The sequence below is a fragment of the Anser brachyrhynchus genome (genome assembly GCF_964034855.1).
Source record: "Anser brachyrhynchus genome assembly, chromosome: 6".
NCBI classification, from domain to species: Eukaryota; Metazoa; Chordata; class Aves; order Anseriformes; family Anatidae; genus Anser; species Anser brachyrhynchus.
The window spans coordinates 25,246,982-25,267,378 of NC_137700.1; the positions used below are offsets into that span (position 1 = coordinate 25,246,982).

Genomic DNA, 20,397 nt, shown 5'->3' on the forward strand with positions numbered 1-20,397 from the left:
AACCTAGAAGGCTCTGGTTCACTGGGGGAATGCTAATGCCTTTTCCTCTGCCACTATGAGAAACCTCCTAGTACAGGTTGAGCTACCAGCTAGACCTGCAGCAAGTCCATGACAAGCCGGGAGAGGCCAATCAATAATCCTACAGCACCAATAGTCCTAATGCCAAAATCCAAAGGGCATTTCCAGATGGCAGTAATGCAGACAGACTTCTACTAAGCAACCTACCCTAGACAGCTACCCTCTGCTTTGGAGAGTGTCAAGGCAGGCTTCAGTGTTCACACCTTCAGTGACACTGCCTGGACTCCTGTTCCTAACCCCTGGCTCTCTGCAGTTCAAATTCCTGCCTACTAAAAATCCAGGAGCAGATCTTTCAGTGGTGGTAATCAATGCAGACCCGCTAATGTACAGGGATGCAAAACAGCTGAGACATGGGTTTGGGAGAACAGATCAGGGCAAATGCTGACTCTAGGATATACTTTCCTAGGTTCCCAAAACTTCAGAAAACACATAAGATCTGTCTCATCTCATCCTCAAGTACCCCAAAAATCACCAGCTGCCCTAAGAATATGTCCAAATATGTGTCTGCTGTCTTTCAATACAGAAGTCTAAGAGAGATAAGCAGGGAGTGCAGCACAAGTTTTTCAGCCTGGTAAACGGGGCGGAGAGACCTTGGAGCAGGGTAAATAAAATATTGCTATTGAGATAAGGAGGTGCTAAGTGTAACAGAGCCCTTTCCAGGCTGCAGAAAGGCTGGTGGAAGCTGATAACCCCACTGCCCTTATGTACTTAGTGACCAGTTTGGGAAACATCCCCACATGCAAAAACTGCAGGGCTGGAGGGGAAGGTTGCAGGAGAAATGGGGACACCTGGATTCACAGAAATTCCCATGAACAGCTACAGCACCAAGGAAGTGAAAGACATGGACACTGAACGTACCTAGGGCCCCCAGGCTGACCAGGGGGTTCTCCCGTGGGTTGATGTTCTGATCGTACGGCCGGTTGCCAAACATGTGAGCAGCACTGTTCACTAGCCAAGTGGCGTTGAGCCCTATGGTGTAGCGCAGGATGGCTGGAATGAAGAAGCTGATGACGATGGATTCATTCCAGAAGTACCAGGGCACTACAGTGGGCAGGGTGAAGCACAGCAACACCACCGAGGGCTTGTAGTATCTGGAAAGGAAGGGACCAGGAGAAAATGGTTCAGTGGCAGAGGCAGGGCTGGTTCAGTCCTCCATTTGGAGGATTCACACTTGCCTGAGCTATATGGGGAAAATCAAGTGCAGAAATACCTCAACCCTGAGCCCTGCATCTTTCACCCTGAATACACAGAAGCCATTCCTGGAGACTTCGGTTTCCCATCCCTGCAGACCTGGTGATAGGCTCGCCTCCTCTGGGGATTAGCCCCAGTACAGCTGCAGACAAGCTGAGACCCCACACAAGAGGCATGAGTGAATCAAGACTGTCCTTCCCAGTGACTGCCCCTCTCACGTCCCCATTTTCAACTCCCCTTTCACCACACCGTTTCCAGCATACTGGTGGGAGAGAGGCAGAGGCACGACCTGGAAAGCGTACCACAGCTCCTCCAAGGATGGCCTGGAGGCACCCGCGGGTGGGCTCTGGGCCAGCCAAAGCAGCAGCTGGGCTGGGGGCAAGCAGGTGTGAAGGTGCTTTGTGGTGGGAAACTCAGCCCGCTGCTGGCGAGGTACTATGGGAGAAAGGGGTGTAGGAGGGCTGGCAGCAGCACCAGCTCCCAAAAACATCCTGCAGGAGAGGCACGGCTGATTTCTCACAGAGCTCATTCCACAGCAAAGGCTCAGGCAGACCAAAGACTCACGTTTCTCTCGTGACACCCTCAGTCCCCTCTGTGCTCCATCAAAGGTGCTTGTGCTCCCCAGCCCACCCCACCCCACCCACCTCTGTGCTGGGGCTCTCCCCAGAACTCACTTCCGCTGGAACATCACCACTTTGTCGGCCTTTATGTCGCTCAGGTCCAGCTTCTGGCCCTTCTCTATGACGTCTGGGTGCTTGCGCACCAGCAGCCAGCCGATGTGGGAGAAGAAAAAGCCCCGCATAGCGTTGTGGGGGTCTGCGTCTGTCTCAGAGAACTTGTGGTGGACGCGGTGGTCCCGGACCCACTCGTAGATGTCATTCTGCAAGGCAAGGGGAGCAGAGACTTAGGGCCAAGGCTAGAAATGATCCCTTCAAAGTAACAAAAGGGCCTAAAACGTTTAGACAACTAAATCCTGTTGACATGAACTTGTATTGGTCATGCTATCTTTCTTTAGTGTTTGATTGTTTTTGTTTGTTTTCTTTGACTTTTAAAGCAGGCATTGGATCTTCTTTTCTCAACCATTTTAATTGTCTTCAAAATTTGTTTCTTTGGTGGGTCTTCTTTTTTCTCTTTTATTATTATTCAAATCAATGTTTGCACATCCTCCACAGCACCACAGGCTCTGATGGGTCCATTTGTTCCCCCACCCCTGCAATAGCTGGTCCCAATTGGGCAGTCAATGCCTCCTCCCTCACACACTCAGCACTTATTGGTCATTTGTCCCTGTCCCTACACGCTGCCAGCTGGGATTGACCAACTTGCCCCTTCCCTCCACATTGACACTTTCCATGGGTCAACCTGCCTTACTTTTCGTGGGATTGCCAAATCTGTTTAACTTGGGGGCCTTTTTTAGTTTTCTTGGAAATCAAATTATCTTAAAAGGCAGGTCCCACTTTAGAAATAGAATAAACACACCACTTCAGTGACAATTACCAAAAATCATCCCTTTCGGCCCCTTTACCCATTCAGTTTAATCTGCAAAATCAATACGATTTGGAAAATGTCAGTTTTCATCATTTGTATTAAGAAATGTTTGTATTGGCCAGTTTTAAGAATAGATTTCTGTATTTGTTCCTTTACACCAAGATTTTGACGTGCTCAAAGCCATGTATTACAGCATACTAGGAAACAAGAAACAGATCCAAGCACACCTCTTATTTCTTCTACTGCACAACCAGCTCTTTAATCTCATAAGTACGTAGGACTTCTACATACCATGCCTTCTGCTGGAGGCAGCAGGCACAAATCTGGAAAGAGATCATGTACCCCAGCTGGAGCATGGTACCTCCATCACACCATGTACACAAGCATACCAGGGAGCTCAAGGCTGAAACGTCAAAATCTTGATCCAAAATTTAGCTTATACCTTTTCTGCTGATCTTAGTTTGTGGTGACCTCTAACTCCAACCTTGGCTTTCTCAGATCAGCATGCAAAGCCTAGGAGAACCCTCCTTCCTTGAGAGTATCCAGCTACAGGCTATAACTAGAAGAGCTTTTACTGTGCTGCAACTACCTGGTCTTGCAGGTAGAGGAGCTGACTAGATGTAGAAGTCTCAAGTTCTCTGAAACCACAAGTCTCTGAACAGCCAACAGGCATTTTCTGGAGGACCTCAGATAATCTGTGGTCTTCTCTGGCCTTAATAATTATCAGTCTGATCTTGGAGCTGCTGCCACTAACAGGAATGAGGTAAATTGAAGATTAACTGTCTTGAACTAATCGAAAGCAACTATTAAAAGAAAAATTCAGGAGGAATGGTAATGAATTTTCCGTAAAACTTTGGATTAGTTCCTATTGATGCTGAAATATCTGTCTGTCTCTCATTTTTGTCTATTCCTATCCCCTATAGCAATAACTCGGCAAATTCTTTCTCCCCTCTGCCCTATAACCCTGTGAAAGATGTTTTTTTGTATGGGACTGGCCAATACAAAGCAACCATCCGGTTCCCATGCTGAGTGCTGGACCAGCAGCTGGAATCAACAGCTTGGTCCTTCCTCTTCCTCATGGAAGGCCCTGGTTTGGTACTAACAGTGAACAGGAATGTGAAAGGTGTTTTAGAAAGTTTTCCAAAGCTGGAAAAATTAATCCCACCCTGTTCTGTTTACATGTCAATGAAATTATATCCTTTACAGCTACACAGTGAGCAGAGATAATGGCTTTAAAATAGGTGGTCGCACTTGGGCTTTACTCTTCTCCCCACACCTCGACTGGAAAATTATTTAAGGACACAGCACTGGCACTTTTCTGTGCACCTTCTTCTTGCAGAATGTACTGCACCCTGCTGCACTACCCAGCACTTCCTACACAGTCGCAAGCCTGTATGAAGTCATTTTGAGTACAGTTTGAAGATGGAGTGCATTAGAGCTGCATCACAGCAGCAAACAGAAGAGACTGCTACGCTTTTTATGTGCCAATCCAATTGGGGTTTTCTCTCTGACTTCTTCAGGGCCATCTCTGCTACTATTTACAGTCCCTAAGGACTTCCCAATTTGTTTGCTTTGTGGATGGTGAAGTGCTCCCGTGAGTGGTTAAGCAATATCCTGAGAAGCTTATCAGCTGCCTGCAGTCACTTGGGCCACTCTGAATAGGCCCAACCCTCCCCTCCTTGAAACATCACTGCCCTGGGATGACTCTCTGGAAGCCAGGGGCATGACTTAATAACAGGGTTATTCCTAACCATCATTCTTCTGAACCAAAGAAGCATCCCCCTAAATGCATAACCTCAAGTTCTTGGTCTTTCTGCAGCAGCAAATTCCACAGACGGGCTCCCCAGGCTGTGCAGATGTGTGTCCCCTTATCAACAGTGCGACAAGGGGAAGGTGAGGCAACCTGAACACCAGGAGAGCACTTGGCACTTCCACACCTCCTTCACAGATCCTCCCAGGGCAAGCACAGGGGACCGTACTTGACTGAAGGGTACATTCCTGCTTTGGAGAGCTTTCCTACCACTGGCCTTGGTGAATAGTCCTTCCCCCACCTCATTAGCAGGTCATCTCACAGCCACCCTCTGAAGGGATAAGGTGAAGACAAGATAGACTCTGGCACCACAGCGTTAGAAAGAAAAGGCAGGTTGTTTGCTAACAAGATGTAGTAGGAGAGATCTATCTTAATCTTAATCTAACTTAATCTTGAACCCTGTGTCTGAGACACAGATTCAGGGGAGCACTTCCTTCTGAGGACCAGCAGCACATGGAGGAGGTGCTTACCTGGAAGGCCACGGAGTTTGCAATAGTCAAGAAGATCCGCAGGGGCAGCGTGGCTTTGTAGGACCGATGGCTCCAGAGGCGGTGAGATCCAGCCGTTATCCCCAGAGCGCTCACCACGAAACACAGAATGGCTGGAGAGGAAATTAAAGTGTTGGAGCAGTTAGAGCAAGTAAGCCTGCAGCAAAGTTTCAGGCAGAAAGGCAGGCCTTCCCCCATAGCTGTGTATGCAAGAGAAAAACCCATAGAAGGCACAAAGTAGGACAGTAAAAAAAAAAAAAAGCACCGGCCAGAAAAAAGATCTAATCAAAAAGACCTAATCTAATCAATCTAATCAACCAATCCATTGATGCTTCACCTTCATCCCCATCACAGACTTAAAACTGCCCAGAGGTTCCCATTCCCAGGCTCGTTCTGATCCCCCTTCCTCAAGGCTGCTTCATGTATTCCCTTTCCACACAGGTCAGGAGGGGAATTCCTTGCCTCTCTGAGAGCTGGTGAAAAACCACATTCTTCTCCCTCCAGATCATGTGTTTGTCTCCCCTGCCTTCCTTGGGCCTCTGGAGATTAATGTGGGTTCCAGCATTTGGTCCTAAATGGAGAAATGATCTTAATAGGGTCATAGCAACATTATGCTAGGAAGCTGGGGCTAATAAAGAAACTGGATCTGAAAACTGACTCTCTAGGAAGGAAGGATCAGGAGATTTGGCAGAAAGATGGAGGTCATTCAACAGTTGATTTGCACTCTAAGCTCAGGAATTGAGAGGGAAGGGTGCACACCTGTGCACGTGTCAATTGATCCACCTTCAGTCTGCTGGGGGAAATGACATCTTCCCAGTTCCCGCAGGAGTAACTCTGTCCCTGGTTTAAATTTGCAGACTTCAGCCAATTGGCTCAACCCTGCAAGCAGCTTCTTACTCTTACACATTTGCCCACTGAAAGGGACCAGTATGCTTGATGATACCATTCAGTCCAGCCAAATGGATCTAATCAACCTTATCTTGAATTCAGAAAATAGATATTCTGCCAGAAACACGTCTGGAGATCTGAGGCATAAGCAGGGCTCTGTTGCCCTGTTTCTTCAGTGAATAATCCAGGCTTTATTTTCTATCATCTCCTGCTCCCTCTTCCTTCTCTCTGCCACCTTCTTTTTGTATTTCTAGATTCCAAACCTAATCTCCTATCTACTAAAGGCCAGTCTCAGCTGATTTAACATCCTCTTCGGCCCCTTAAACTTGCACAAATCCTTCTCACCCCATCACACTGTGTAACAGCGACCTTCCCTGCCTGTTGTTCTGACTGTGCCTTCCTGGCCTCATCCTCTCCCTTGGCTCCCAGGCCTGCTGCAGAAGCCGCTGCACGTCTCCGGTCAGCGCACCTCTGCCTCCTGTCTTCCGGGGCCTCTGCAGTCCCTCAGAAGTACAATCACTGGCCATAACTGACTTTCAGGGCATGAAAAGGAAAGCAAATGCAGCAGGATCTGGCCTTTGCAGTAGATAATGGAGCTGAGCAAAGATCACAAAGCTGGTCAGACCTGGAAGGGGAGAGGGAGGGATACTGGAGCAGGGTGTTTGGTTCAGGTCTACCTTCGGCCTCTCTGACAAGAAAGTACTTATTCTGGACACCTTGAAGGCCTCCTCTAGCCTGGTGATGCTGACTTGAAAGTTATGAACCATCTCATGACTAGTTTACTGTTGGTTTTAGATTTCAGCTTGTTTTAAATCAGTCACTATCTACACAAATTCATACAGAAAGCAAACCTGGAGAACACACCTAACATTTGACTCTGATCTGAAGAACCTCAGACACTGCAGTAACAACCTAACCTCCTCCCGGATGTTTCAAACACATCCTAGTAGCAGCAGGAGAGTGACACACCACCATTCTCCCTCGGACATAGGCTGCTATACCCTGCAAACCATATTTCATAAAACCTCTGGGCAACTTTATACCTACTGTGCACACCTCAGCAGCTGAGGTCGGTTTTGAAGAGTGACAAGCAGTTTATAGCAGAGCTGAGAGCAGTATCTCTCAAACCTGTGCATACTTTATGTGTATATACTCCATGAGAAACACCAAACAGGGAGTCAGTGGAAAAAACAATGGCACCTTGCAACAGATGTCAGATCAAGGATGTGGGAGGCAACTTTCTAGGGAAGGAGCCCAGCTCCCCACTGCGGGGTAAGTAGGTGAGAGTTAATGGTGCACTGAGGACAGAAATTGAACTATGCAATCTTTCATCATCTTTAATGGCACTAGAAAGTAAATGCCAGGTTAGGAGAATACAGGCCCTATTTATAGCCCTGAGTTCAAGCTTCCCTTTCTAGTTAACCCTCACATGCTGACCAGGAATTTTTTGATTAAAAAAGGCCTCTGGGAAGATGGGTCTGGCTGAAGGCTGTGGTATTTCAGTTTTGCAAGAAGGAAGTTGTCCAGCATCTCTTTGACACAGGCATTTCTCAACATTTGCCTGTGGATATCTCCATCCCACAGCAAAAACTGACATCAACAATGAAGACATATCAGTCAGCACAAGGAAACACAGAACAGACAGGGTAGGGACACAGACAGACCCAGAAACCAGATAACCCAGTACTTACTCTGGGTAGTCTTAACTGAAAGACTTTGTTAAAAATCTGGAAGAGTACCCACGGCTTTCAGGTGCCCTGGCAGAGCAGTCACAGCCTTCATCCAAAGCCCACAAGCAGCAGCAGCTCATGCTGACTCCTCTTAGAGAAGAGTCCCACAACTCTATAAGCCTGTGCTGCCATGACCCTTGCCCCTATAAAATAGGGGTAGTTTATCTAAGGAGCAGACACATTCTATGGGAAAGGACCTGTTTCTCAGGCTCTGCATACATGGCACAGAAAACTGAACTCTACTTGGGGGCTATTAGCTCCACCAGACATGTAGGTCGTGACAGTGAGAATTGCTGCAAGAACAGGATCTGGAATCTGGAACAGAGAACCCTAATGATTCAGAGGGTTCATCCCCAAAAACATGGCATAGCCAGGGAATGAGCATCTCACAGGGAACAAAGATAAGCTTCTCCAAGATCGCTCACTAGGATGGGAATTGGAAAGAGAACAGAGAAGGCAAGATAAAGTAGCCCAGGTTTTCATAGCAGCCCTGTGATGCTGTCCCAAACTCAAGGACTCAGGCACTCCACCAGCTGAGGTTTCAACATCATGTTCTGTACCGTGACATGACTGTGGCTTTGAAGTGTCCAACATCCAAAACATTGTCACCTCACAGGTGATGTTGTCAATGACCCCTTCAACTGGAATACAAAGAATTATGACCACTAGCAGTAATATGCACTCAGTGGTCCAAAAAATGAATCCCAAAACATTTCAGATTCAGTCATGCCTATATGACTCAATAGGCTTCACCTCTTTGTGGCCTGGATTCAGACCTCAAGTTATGATGGGAAGCCAGGAATGTGCTAAAGGCATTGTCACCTGCATTCAACACTAAGGATGTTTACTTGAAGAGGTGTCCCTGCTCCAACAAGTGTCCTTGGGCTTCTGCTCAGTGGGAGAGAAAGCCACAGCTCAGGACTGTTTCCTCCTTGCCTCCCAGTCCTTGCTAGCCAGGTTGCTCCTAAGGATAGCAAGACAGCTGCTGCTCTCAGGAGAAAGATACCAACAGCAAAGAAATGCATGCAGGCTGCATAAGGGGAACAGTGTTTAGAAGGAGCAATAGGAGCTACTGTTGCTAAATTTTGACTTCCCTGTCTGGCAAAAATCAGAACTTCCCCTCCGTGCTAGTAAAGCCTGGAGAGGACACAGAGAGGTGTTACAAGTAGCGGCCTTGATGGGAAAGCAACAACAGACTTCTGTAAACAATTTGCTGGACACATTCCTGCGGGTAGTACTGGCTGAGATTTTCAGGCTGCCAGTTACCTAAATTATCTAGCAAGACTCTCCTCAGTCCAAAGGTGATGCAGCAGCAACAAAAACCAGTACCAACCCATGTTTCTGCCACCACTGGTGCTGCAAGAAGTTACGGTATTGTCAGAGCACCAAGCCAGGAAGAGTTGTCACTGTTTTATAAACACTGTTGGCCAAGCCAACAGGGGTTTACACAGATCTCTCTGCTGCACCTGAAGGCCAGGAAGACACCCTACAAATCGTATTTTGTGGGAGGCTGAGAGCAGCGAAAGAAGGAACTGTCAAACACCTTTGCATTCTGCCCTTCCAGGCAGAGTCTGGCAAATAACACAAAATCTGCCCGTGATCCCTGAAGAGAAAGAGAACGAGCCAGACTTTGTCAAGTGCAGTGGAGATGACAGTAAATAAAGAGGGGAGCTGGCCAGAAAGCCAGCTTAGAGAGCTCTCGATATGGTGAGTTTTCACCTGATCAACAACCCCAGCTCGTTCTGGGAAGCTCTGTACCAGAAAGAGATCAGGGGATACAATGCACACAGCAATGCAGAACAGCAAACAATGATGAAGGCAGGGCTGGAGAGCTTGAGGGACAATGAGGAATTAGCACACAGAGAAATGAAAACAAAAGAGGACACAGTCACCAATATAACTGGTTTCAGAGGGACAGAAACATCAAGGAGACAGTGGCCTAGATGAAGAGGATATAAGCAGGGAATTGCTCCTTATAAAAAATACAGTAGGTAGATCAGCTACCAGGCACTACAGCTGCCTGCAGCATCACAATAGAGAACATCTGGGGCCATGCTGGTTTTATATTGTACGTACACAGTCTAAGGAACAAATGGTCTGAACAAGCAAACAAAAACAAAACAAGCAGCTCCAAAACTACCACCGGGAGAACTGCTCTGCCATGAGCCCATGGCATATGGTCAGGAGCAAAGTCCCTGCTGTTCTATCCTTGTGGGTTGAATGGGAACTGTAGTCCTCTTCTCACTAGCTTGAATGGGAACTGTAGTCCTCACTAACAGGGGGTGCTGGGAAGGTAACAGCAAGTCACTGAAAAGACAGTCACAGAGGCCTGTATGTCCCTAAGAAAGGAATCAGCTGAGAAAGCTGTGTGTGCTAGAAATGGTGGTCCTTTCCCAGAAAAAGTGACCTAGGACAGGGAGCTCTCTGGAGCTACTGCAGGTCTGTTAACACAGGATGGATCTTCAGCCAGTCCAAGACAATGCAATTCCCCAAAATCCATTTCCTTCTCCCTGTCCCAGGCCAACTGTCACTCCAGAAGCCACTGAGGAATCATGCAGTGCCTCACAGTGGCCAGACAGCCACTGGCACTTCACATCAGATTTGACTGAGGGAGGGGAGTGGGAAAGACTGGAGCCAGGAAAAAAAGCAAGGCAGATTCCCATGAAGTGCCGTGGGATGCCATGCAGATATCCCGAACTTGCACATGATTGCAAGGACACTGCTTCAGAGATCATTTTGGGGGGTAAGACATCACTAACCTTCTCGATCAAGATGCTTGAGCCCACTTAAGTACCTCCAGGGAGCTCAAGGGGTAAGGGTTGGATGGATTTAGAAATCACAGCACATCTCAGCAGAAATGAAACTAGTAAGCCCGACTTACCCCCTCCCTCCTCCTTGCCCCAAAGCCCTGAGGGTATTTGGCTGGGGGCTGGATGACCCTGGCTGCCAGCACAGTGTGTGAGACAAGTCGGCAGCCCCTGCCTGCAGCCATGAGCCCAGGAATGGGACTTCCCACCACACAGACAGCCCAGAAACACTTTTCCAAGGTTGTGCTGAGGCTGCGTGTTTTGCCCAGCCTTGCCAGCGCCAGGGAAGAGCACAGCCCGTCCTTGGAGCCTGTCAAATTTTCACAAGGGAAAGGTCAGCAAAGTTTTCTTTCATAACGGCCCTGTGAAAGGCCACAGTGACTGTGTGGGAACAGGGAACACTGCCTCTGTCCCCGCTGATGCTGTAGCCAGCATCTGAGTCCCGTGGCCTCCAGTGATGCTCATCCCCAGGCCCCTTCCTGTGAGATGTTCTAGTGGTAGGAGAGGGACAAAGTCAGTCTGGCAGCCCAGGAAGCCATCTCCTTCCCAGCCCAGCTGCGATGCTCCTAGCTCACAGCTGTCAGGAGGACAGGCCTTGAGACTGTGACTGTCCCAGGGTCCCATCCAGCAGGGACACCAAGGCAGAGCAAGAGACTCCAGGAGGACATCTCTGGGGCCTGTCCAACTCCAGGAGGACCTCTATGGGGCCTGTCACCAGGCATCAGCTCAGCACTTTGCAGGAGCACCACTGAAATTAAAAGCACTGCAGCCATGCCAGCAGGTCTCAAATGTGACCAGGGCTTTTTATTTCAGGATGCCCTGCTTCACAGAAAGGCCAGGGCTGAATGCAGGCTCTAGACCTCCCCATTGGGAACAGTTTGGCTTATTGAACCCTCTGGGAGTCCACACAAAGCCTCATGGAAAGTGAGGCTCCCCAGCAGCTCGGGCCCTGGTCCCAGCTGCCTTTCAAGCAGTCAAAGGAGAATTTTGGTTCCTGCCCAGGGAAAGGTCTCACAGAAAGGGGAGCTTCTCCTAGCTACCTTCTGCTCGGTTGTGCTTTCCATTGGAATTTGCAGCCTGGAGAGCCACTTATTTATTTTTTGAAAGTTGTCAGCCTTAATTCTGGGATGATGGAGTCTAATCTGTGCTTTTATAAGAAGGGTACAAGACTGGACTTCAGACTTAATTCTTGACTTTTACCCTCAGAATAACTGTATTTTGTCTCTTTCCCTTCACACATACAGAATCTCTGCAGGCTATACAACCTCCCTTGGTAAGGGCAGGAATGGTTTTTATTTCTGGCAGCAGCCTCTCACCAAATACCCTGTCTCTTGCATTCCCAGATACCCTCGAAAGTGCTCTTGCTAGTATCTTTCTTCCTAACTTTCTGGGACTGTCATAGTGCTCCATCAAACATTTTCTGTGCTTCAACTTGGTAGTGGCTGCACATTCAAGTGTAGGCTACTTCCAAGTCTAGCAGACCAGAATTGCTTCATGTCAAGATTTTTTTTCCCCCAGTCAACATCAGGAATATTCCCACATTTGGGGTCGAATGTACCAGAAAATTGGGCCCCCACCTCTGCCAGCTCACATTGTAATGGCCAGTCAAGCAGAGGACCTCCACGAGCCTGCAAGGATGCAGTAAAGTAGGAGGAAAGATCTTTCCCACATTTTGCCTAGTGCCTATGCAACAAGTTTACCCTTTACGCAGCCAAGTGGTCCCCTGCCAAATTCTTCTCCTTCATGACCTTACAGGAGACACTATCATGCCTTCCCACAGCTTGCTATGAAGCTGGCTGAGCACCTCCTTCTAACAGAAGACCTCCAATTCTTTCTCCTCCCTGAGTCTGCAGGCATGGAGGAAAAAAACATCACCACCCAACAACAATATTTGCAGATGTCAAGAAACAAGCGGAGGAATGTGCTTACCCCATGCCAAGGTCTGGATCTTTGCAGAAGGTATCAGTGTCAACCCGAATATGGCCCCTAGGTGCAGCAGGCTCATGAGGATGATATTCCTCCAGACGTATCGCATGGGAGGCTTGGGGCCCTCCTTCTCACGGTAGGTCTCATCGAAGATATCGTCTACCATGCCCCGGGCTGCTGCCAAGTCCTCATGACTGAGTAAGTCCTTCTCCATGACGGCATCCCCATTCTTGGTCACCCGGGAGGTGACAGTGCCGACAGTGGTGGTGCTGGAAGTGGAGGAAAACTCCTTGGAGAGGTGGCAATGGGTGTTTTCGAGAAAGAAAAGAGGGAAAACAAAACAAGAAATTGGTGGTTACAAATGCAGGAAGCTGCAAGATGAACAGGTAGGCTGGCAGTACCACGACTCGCAGCCTGCAGTTTCCCTGGCAGGCTCCGTTTGTTCAGCTTTAGCCCCTGGCACCAAGAACAGCCACTCTGGCCCCACCAAGTGATGGCCTGCAAAATGGAGAAAGCCTTTTCTTTCCTGGGGGAGGAGGTGAACGGCAGACACCATGCAGAAAGTAAAGAAAAAGTCTTGAAAGCCAGTCTTTTATCCACCAGTGGCTTTGGTGAGTTCTTCTGCAGGCTGCAAGGATTTTTATTTTCCTTCAGTTTTATTAGTGGGCGTTTTTAAGGTGGGTTTGCAGTCTGGGCATGTGCACAAGCAGACAACAATAAAGGAAACCTTGTGAATGAACAAAGAGGTGGGAGAGAAATATGATCTGAAATATGATTTTATTTTCAATTGTTGGGCTGCTCCTGACCTCCTGTGTCTTTGTGTAACCCCACTAGGGATCACAAGGGAGCATCGGGAAGCATCCACGGGGGTTCCTCTGGGGGGGCTCTTCACATCCCCGTGCCTCACCACCCGGGCTAGGATGCGGCAAGACCTCGCGCGTGGAGACCAGTCAGACCTGCAGCTCCTATTTCACAGCTGCCGTTGAGCCTCTTATCCCTCTCCCGTTTTTCCACCCACAGGCAAACTGAGGCAAGGGAAGGCAACCCCGTGAGCTGAGGCCACCAATGCAGGGATAGGAAGTTTTAAGGAGCAAGCTCGTTGGGTCTGGCTCCCGGCTCCCTCCTGTAACCATGACACAACATTCCCTCTCCACATGCTTGTTTGCCCTGGCGCAGTGACAGCCCGCCCGAGCAGGCACGCATGACGAAAGGCGCAGGCAGGACTGACCCTAATGAGACAGGTCACTGAACCCTGAATCACCGATTTCCATCTCCATCCTGACAGCCGCGTGTTTGCTGGCGCTCGCAGCCCTTCCTCGGGCCCGAGCCCAAGCACACGCCTGGGCTCGACCCCAGAGGTGCTGAGCACGTGGGACATGGCTGGTGGGGGCACGCTGCCCCGGTCTGCCTCCTGCCTGAAGGCCACGGCCCTGCGCCGCCTGCCTCCTCTGGCAGCCGGGCCGTGAAGCCCCCCGGCAGGAGCAGGAGAGACAGGGTGGGGGGGGAGGCCGCGGCAAAGCCGGGAGCCTGCAGCCGGGGAGCTCCTTTCCAGACCGAAACCTTTCCCAAATCAAAAGCAGACTAAACCCCAGGCACTCGGGATTCGTGGAAGACCACCGCTCTGCCATGGCCTAGTTTCCTGAGGGAGGCATTAAAATCAGGCCAGGCAGCTTACGTGGCCACCCCAACTCCTCCCTTTCCCAAGGGTAGAAACTAGAGGGTTACAGACATACCTTCCTACAGGGAGGAGCTGGTAAAGCTGGGAGATTCCCCGCATTTGGGAAGTAAAACGATTGCTACACGAGGAGCTCTCTAAGTTTTTCCTTCTGGAATCGAACGTATCCCAGTTAGAAAGGAAAAACCCCGGATCCTTCTGAGCACCCTGATGTTTCCAGTGAACCCAGGCACTGCTGAGTGCGGGACCAGCCACCTCGGCATCCCGGCTACGGGCCATCCCTCCCTGCTTTTCTATTTAACGTCAGTTTGAGGGCGTGATATCCCAAGCTGCTGGAGAATTCAGCAATCGCCCCAAAAAGAGCCATGAGAAATGACTTCTAATCCGGAGATTAGACAAGCAAAAGTCCTGCCTGTTCCAAAGTGTCAGATATTCTCGTCTGACATTTTGGCAGGAAGGCACAGTTTTCTTCCTTGGCTGGGAGACAATCTACCAAAAAACCTAAGACTTGTCTATGCAGGAAAAATTCCCAACAGAGAGCTGGTGGTATAATTAGACGGGTAACGCTCCCCATATGGACATGCTGCTTCCAGAGTAAGAATGTGGGGTTGGAGTTGCATTTTTTTCTCCTCCGTGATAGCTTATGTCACTGTCAGAGTTACACGGGAGCAGAGGAGGAGGAGGCAGAGGCAGAGTGCAAAGGAAACAGCAGAGAGGAAAAAAAAAAAAAAAAAAAAAATCATTCTCCCAGCATCGCAGTAGCCACATGAGAAATTTTACCAGCATGCCTTTGCTGCTAGAATTACCCTGATATAATTGAACTGGTCATTTCTCACATGTAAACTAACCTTAAATCAAAAGGGCTATAAAACAGCCGTGAAATACAGCTCTACCTTTACAGCCTTGATGAGGGGGAAAAGGGAGGGAGAAGTGGGCAGCTATTTAGCTGGAGACCAGGGAAACAAGGAGAAAAGAAAGGATTTTTATCCCCTTATGGCCACAGTAGCTCCGGCGGCTCCTACCAAGGAAAAAGGAATGGGAATTGATCTGGGGTCTACAGACGAGAGGGGGAGGGAGCCAACTAAATCATTTTCAAGAGCTCTCCCTCCTTTCTGAATGACTTGGCAGCTCTCATCTGCAGAACAGATGTGCTCCCCCATCTCCACGCCTCCCCACATACCCTACCAGCACCGAACACTCAATAGGTGATCCTGGCAGCCAGCCAGCGCTACAACCAGCTGCAGCTCAAAGGCTCCAGCGCTGGGTTCAGCCTAGGGGCCCCAGGGCACTGAATCTCAGGTCCACTGTATTTAAATATGCCCAACGTGACCCAGGGACAGGATTCTTCCCAGCCTCTAGGATATGCCCCAAAGTACACGTCAAGACCAAGGAACGTGGTCCGAGCACACTGTCCTTGGCATCCATTTCGGGTGGTGTGAAGAATACAATTATTTACATCACAGCATCCCTGGAAGGTCACAGCACCTGCACAAAAGGATGGGGAGAGACCCTGTGTGCTGGCGATAGGCAAGGCAGCGGGGCTGTGGTTTACCTCCCACTCCTTGGCACAGGCAGAGGTGGAAAGGATGGGAACGCAAGAGCAGGAGCATCAGGATCAGCCCCTGGTTCCCCTCAGGCGAAAGGTGATAGCCAGGAGGCAAAATATAAAAATAATAATACAAAAAAAAAATCTCTAGAGATCCAACAACTCTACATCTCTTCCTGTTGCCGGGTTGTTATTCAGACTGTCTTATGCCAAAAATGGGCTGTCTCCCCATTGTATGTTTGCTTGGCTCTGGCAATGCAGACACAGTCATTCATTTCATCTGGGCAGCTGGCCACTTTCACCTTGCGTCTGTCCTAGAGACGCTCCCTGCTGCAATGTTTGGCTTAAAAGCACTGTTAAGTAAAACCCCTTTATTTCGGAAGAAGAAATAAAAATCACGGTCTGAGCACTACCAAAACCCCACAACCTCATGCCGCAACGGACCTTCCTCAACAGCCCCTACCAGCAGGCTTGGATCGATGTTTTTAAAACAAGCCTGTATTTTCTGCCCACTTCATTCGAGGGTGCTCCCCACCTCCCCGAGCCCTCTCCGGGGAGATAACCCCAGCGGCGGATGCCCCCGCTCCCTCCGCCACCTCCCCGCGAGCCTCAAGGGCGCACCGATCGCCTCCGCCCGGCGACGGCCACGCACATCGGCGCCCGTACGAGCGCGCACGGACACGCGTGGCTGCCCACGCCGCCGGCAGCAGCGGCAGCGGCGCAGGAAAGAGGCTGCGAGGAAGGAGGCCGGGGCGAGGCCGAGACAAAGCGGCGAGGCGAGGCGAGGCGAGGCGCGGGGCCGCCCGCAGCTCCGCGCTTACCTCCTCCTGCAGCAAGTGCGCAGGCATCGGGCAGGGCTCGGCTCCTCGGCGGCGGTGCGCGGCTGTCCCCGGCGGCTGCGGGACTCTGCCTCCTGTCGGCCCCCTCGCCCGGCGAGCTGTGCGGCTGGGGAGGCGGGTGCGGAGCTATTTAAGCGGGGCCGGGCTCTCCACGCCCCGGCCTCCCGGTGACCCCCTGCCCGCGGCGGAGATGCGCGGGGTCAGCGCGGCGGGCGGCGAGGCGAGGCGCGGCGCGGCGGGGGCCCGGCTCTCGGCGTGCCCGGGGGGGGAGGCGCGGCGGGGCGGGGCGGGGCGGGGGGCGGAGGGCGGGAGGAAGGATGCTGAGGAAGAGGAGGATGGCGAGGGGCAGGCAACTCGCATGATGCCTGGCCGCTTTTTTTTTTTTTTTTTTGCTTTGCTTTTTTTTTTTTTTTTTTTAATCCTCCCTCCCCCTCGCGAGCCGATTGGCTGCGGGAAATTTGGTGCCACCTCGGCTTGCCCTCGCCATTGGCTGCCCGCAATCTGCTGTTCGCTCCCCGCGGCGCGCACCCTGCGCGCCCGCTGCTGCGCGGCTCCGCGCTCGGCTCCGCGCTCGGCCCCGCGGGGAGCGCGCCCCGGCCCCGGCCCGACGCGGGGGATGCTGCGGGTCCCCCGAGGGGCTCAGCGCCGGCAGCCGCCCCCCTTGTGTCCCCTCCGCTGGGGCACCCGAGGGGCGCAGGGCTCCCCCGCCATCCCCGGACAGCGGCAGGGTGCGGTGGGGAAAGGGGCTTCACCGCAAAACAGCTCCTCGGTGTAGGGGTCTCTGCGGGGAGCATTACGTGTATATATATATATATATATATATATGTATCGTATGTTTTTTGCAGAGAAAAGCACATTTGTAACTGTGCGTCTGGATGGGCATGTATATTTGTATGGGTGTTTGTCCTGACATGCACAAAGAGTCTGAAAAACGTTGGCTGTAACCTTTAAAAATGAATCCTGGCTATTTTCTGCCAAAAAACAGTCCCTTCTGGTGGAGGGTGGAAGGAAAAAGAAAAAAAAAAAAGCGCTCAGTTGCTATCAGCTATTTTCCATAACAAGTTTCTCACCAGCCCCAGTAATACCAGTAACAGGGAAACCTAGGCTCTTTCCCAGGGAGACCCTCCCCAGCAAGTGAAGAGAAGGGCACTTCAAATAAAACCTTGGTGGCAGGGCTTGTAGGCAGCTCTCCTAACCCCACCAGCTGGACACCACGCCAGGCTCCCTGAGATGTTTAGCAGCAAGGCCTGGGGTGCTTTAATGCCATTACCCCAGCCAGGGCACGCTTCGGCTCCTTCCCCCAGTCATGGTGTGTCCCATGCTCAGTCACTGCCCACCCGTGGCACACGAGTCACGCTGGAACAGAGATGACAAAAGCCATGCTGAAGTGTGCCCATATGCCCTGAACCACATCCTATGCAGGCAGCTATCCTGCAGCCATGGAGCCGACCACACAAGGTGCAGCCAGACAGCCACGTCCCTGCGGAGTCCATCCGCGGGCTGATCCTCCTCACGCACAGTGGGGCTGATTCAGTGGCAGCTGTCAAAAGTGAGCTGCATTGTAATCGCTGGGAGGGAAAAGTGACGCTGAAAAATAACAGTAAGCCAGTTGTTCTCTGTTCTAGAGGTGTCCGGCAAAGGGGAAAAATGTGTGTCTCCTTTTTCATTTCACTGTGATGAATGAAGAGGTCTGAGAGGGGTCTGTGGTTTAGTTTTACATTAGAAAATTGAGTCTTGCCTGCTCTCAAACACAGTACTGAAACAGAGAGCCCACATAAGAAGACACTCCTAGACAGTGAAAGCTGGCATGAGTCAGAAAGGGAATTGTAACCATGTCTTAAGACTCTCCCTTAAATGTTTGGTTAACAATGCTGATGGTTACTGAACACTGGGGAGAAATGATGTTTTAGTTAAAGATTCTGCTTTCTATATGAGTGTTGGAAGAACCATAAACAGTGCTAAAAACTACCCTAAGGAAATAAGACTCCTGCTATCTTCGAGGGAAAGAAAACAACAAGAACAATAAACAACAAAACAATGAGATAAGTATAGAAGAAAAAAAGAATAAGGTGGTGCTTGTTGATTAAAAAAATATATATAACTCCTCATGCCCCATGGTGAAAATAATCTCAGTGCCACGAAGCAAGGAGAGAACTGGAAATGCTGCTGGTTGATGAAAAGGAGGCTTCTGGGGATTCCAGGTTTGTGATTTTGCAGATACCCAGACCCACTGGGGCCTTTTGCTTTCCCACCAGTTCCGTTCTTCAGAAGCAGAGCATGGCTAAGGGGAACTTAACAGGGAGAACAGACTTTGCCATCCTCTAAAATCAGCAGCACTGTGCCTGCCTGCTCCCAGCCGGCAGAGCTAAATTATCTGAACAAACCACCAGGATTATCCTTGCCAGATGATCCCGGGAGGTGACCATCACATCCTTTTCTTGCCTCACGATCCCGATGGCGAGGCTGGGGCACGGACACCTTGGGGGGCAGATTGCCCTCCCGTGCCGAGCCGTGCCGTGCCGTGCCGTGCCGAGCCGTGCCGTGCTCCCCCTGGCGGAGGGCTGCTGCCTGGAGGGGAGGGCGAGGGCAGGGAGGTGAGGCTGGGGGTCCAGCTAGCGGTGGAAGCCCCTCACCCCCTGCCCAGTGCATGTGCAGCTCTGCCACACCGAGCTGGAAAGCGGCCACACGAGGCTCGAAGATGTGACCTGCTGAGCTGGAGCAGCCCCGCTGCCTCCCTGGAGGGGGGTCTGGGGGCAGGAGGGTCTGGGGGCAGGGAGCTCTCATCTATCGACAGGTTAATCTCTGCTGCAGGTTCTGCCTCAGGTCTGCTGCTCAAGGCTTGAGACAAAAGGGGTGATCGACAGGCAGACCAGGTGGGAACACAGACATTTCTAGCACACATACAGCAATACTGCGTAAACCGGGCTTTTCCTGCACCAGTTTGTATCTCTTCCCCCCTTCGAGGGAGAGCTGCCCAGCTGAGCCTTCAGCAGAGCCGTCAGTGGCGGAGTTCACCAACGCTTCAGGAAAGATTCAGCTTTAGTCATTGTCCCCAGGAAACTGATTCAAATCTTCTGCATCTGGTGACTGCTGCCTAAGGTCATGGTCTTTTATAAACACGTTGATGCAATGCCAGAGCCGTGGCACTGGGCAGTGAGGAGCAGCAGATGCACCATGGGCAGCACAGACCCTGAACTTCAGCACAGACTTTCTTCAAAACTGCACGGTGCTCACGTGAGGCGGCTTGCACCTTCCTGACAAGTCCTCCCCATTGAGGCCTAGTCAAGGCATTGTACCAGGGAAAAGTTCTTGCAGAGTACTTTTTATCAGCAGGTCTCAAAGTGGGTTATCAAGGCTGGGGAAAGAGAAGAACCAACCATCAGCGCTGCCACCAGTCACAGTCTGTGAGCAGTGCCCTTATGAGAAAGTGGTTGCATCTCCCTCATGGGATGCACTAACCAACCTGATTTTCCTACCATAGTGCCACTGGCAGGATGCAGAAAAAACGTTTCATCAAAACATTCTCCTTCTCCCCCAAAAAATCAAATAAAATAGTGTATTGCTTTTCCACACAGCAGTAAGTTTTGCAAGAAGATTTTGTCTGGTGTTGACATCTTGGAAATTTTGGTGAATCTCCTCAGTTACCCCCTCCAAAAGTGTTGAAAAAGCCACACACAGCAAAACTTGCTGCAAGGGCTTTGCAAGGTTTGTTTCATGTTGTTTGTTTATCTTCTTTTACAGCATTCCCTGCCCCCCACCCTTTTTTTTTTTCTATTTCATCACTGGAAGTTGAAAAAAAGGAAGAGAATCAAAGAAAGAGAGAGCAAGCTGAAAACTGGGGAAAGAGCTGACCCATACCCCTTCTCCTCTGCCAAAAATAAAGCTTTGCAAAAATTATCCCAGGACTATTTTCTGCATCTCTTGCATTGTTTTC

General features: G+C 50.5%; 1 protein-coding gene across 1 annotated transcript in view; it reads right to left on the minus strand.

Annotated features, from left to right (window-relative positions):
* SCD (stearoyl-CoA desaturase) overlaps window positions 1-16,679 on the minus strand; it is a 20,593-nt gene extending 3,914 nt beyond the window's left edge. Inside the window, exons 1-5 of the mRNA XM_080597979.1 lie at window positions 16,446-16,679; window positions 12,407-12,692; window positions 5,035-5,165; window positions 1,944-2,149; window positions 937-1,169 (exon numbers count right to left, since the gene is read on the minus strand). Of these exons, the coding sequence (XP_080454105.1) occupies window positions 937-1,169; window positions 1,944-2,149; window positions 5,035-5,165; window positions 12,407-12,692; window positions 16,446-16,472 (883 nt within the window). The 5' untranslated portion in view covers window positions 16,473-16,679. The remainder of the gene's footprint in view (window positions 1-936; window positions 1,170-1,943; window positions 2,150-5,034; window positions 5,166-12,406; window positions 12,693-16,445) is intronic.
* Between the last annotated feature and the right edge of the window lie 3,718 nt (window positions 16,680-20,397).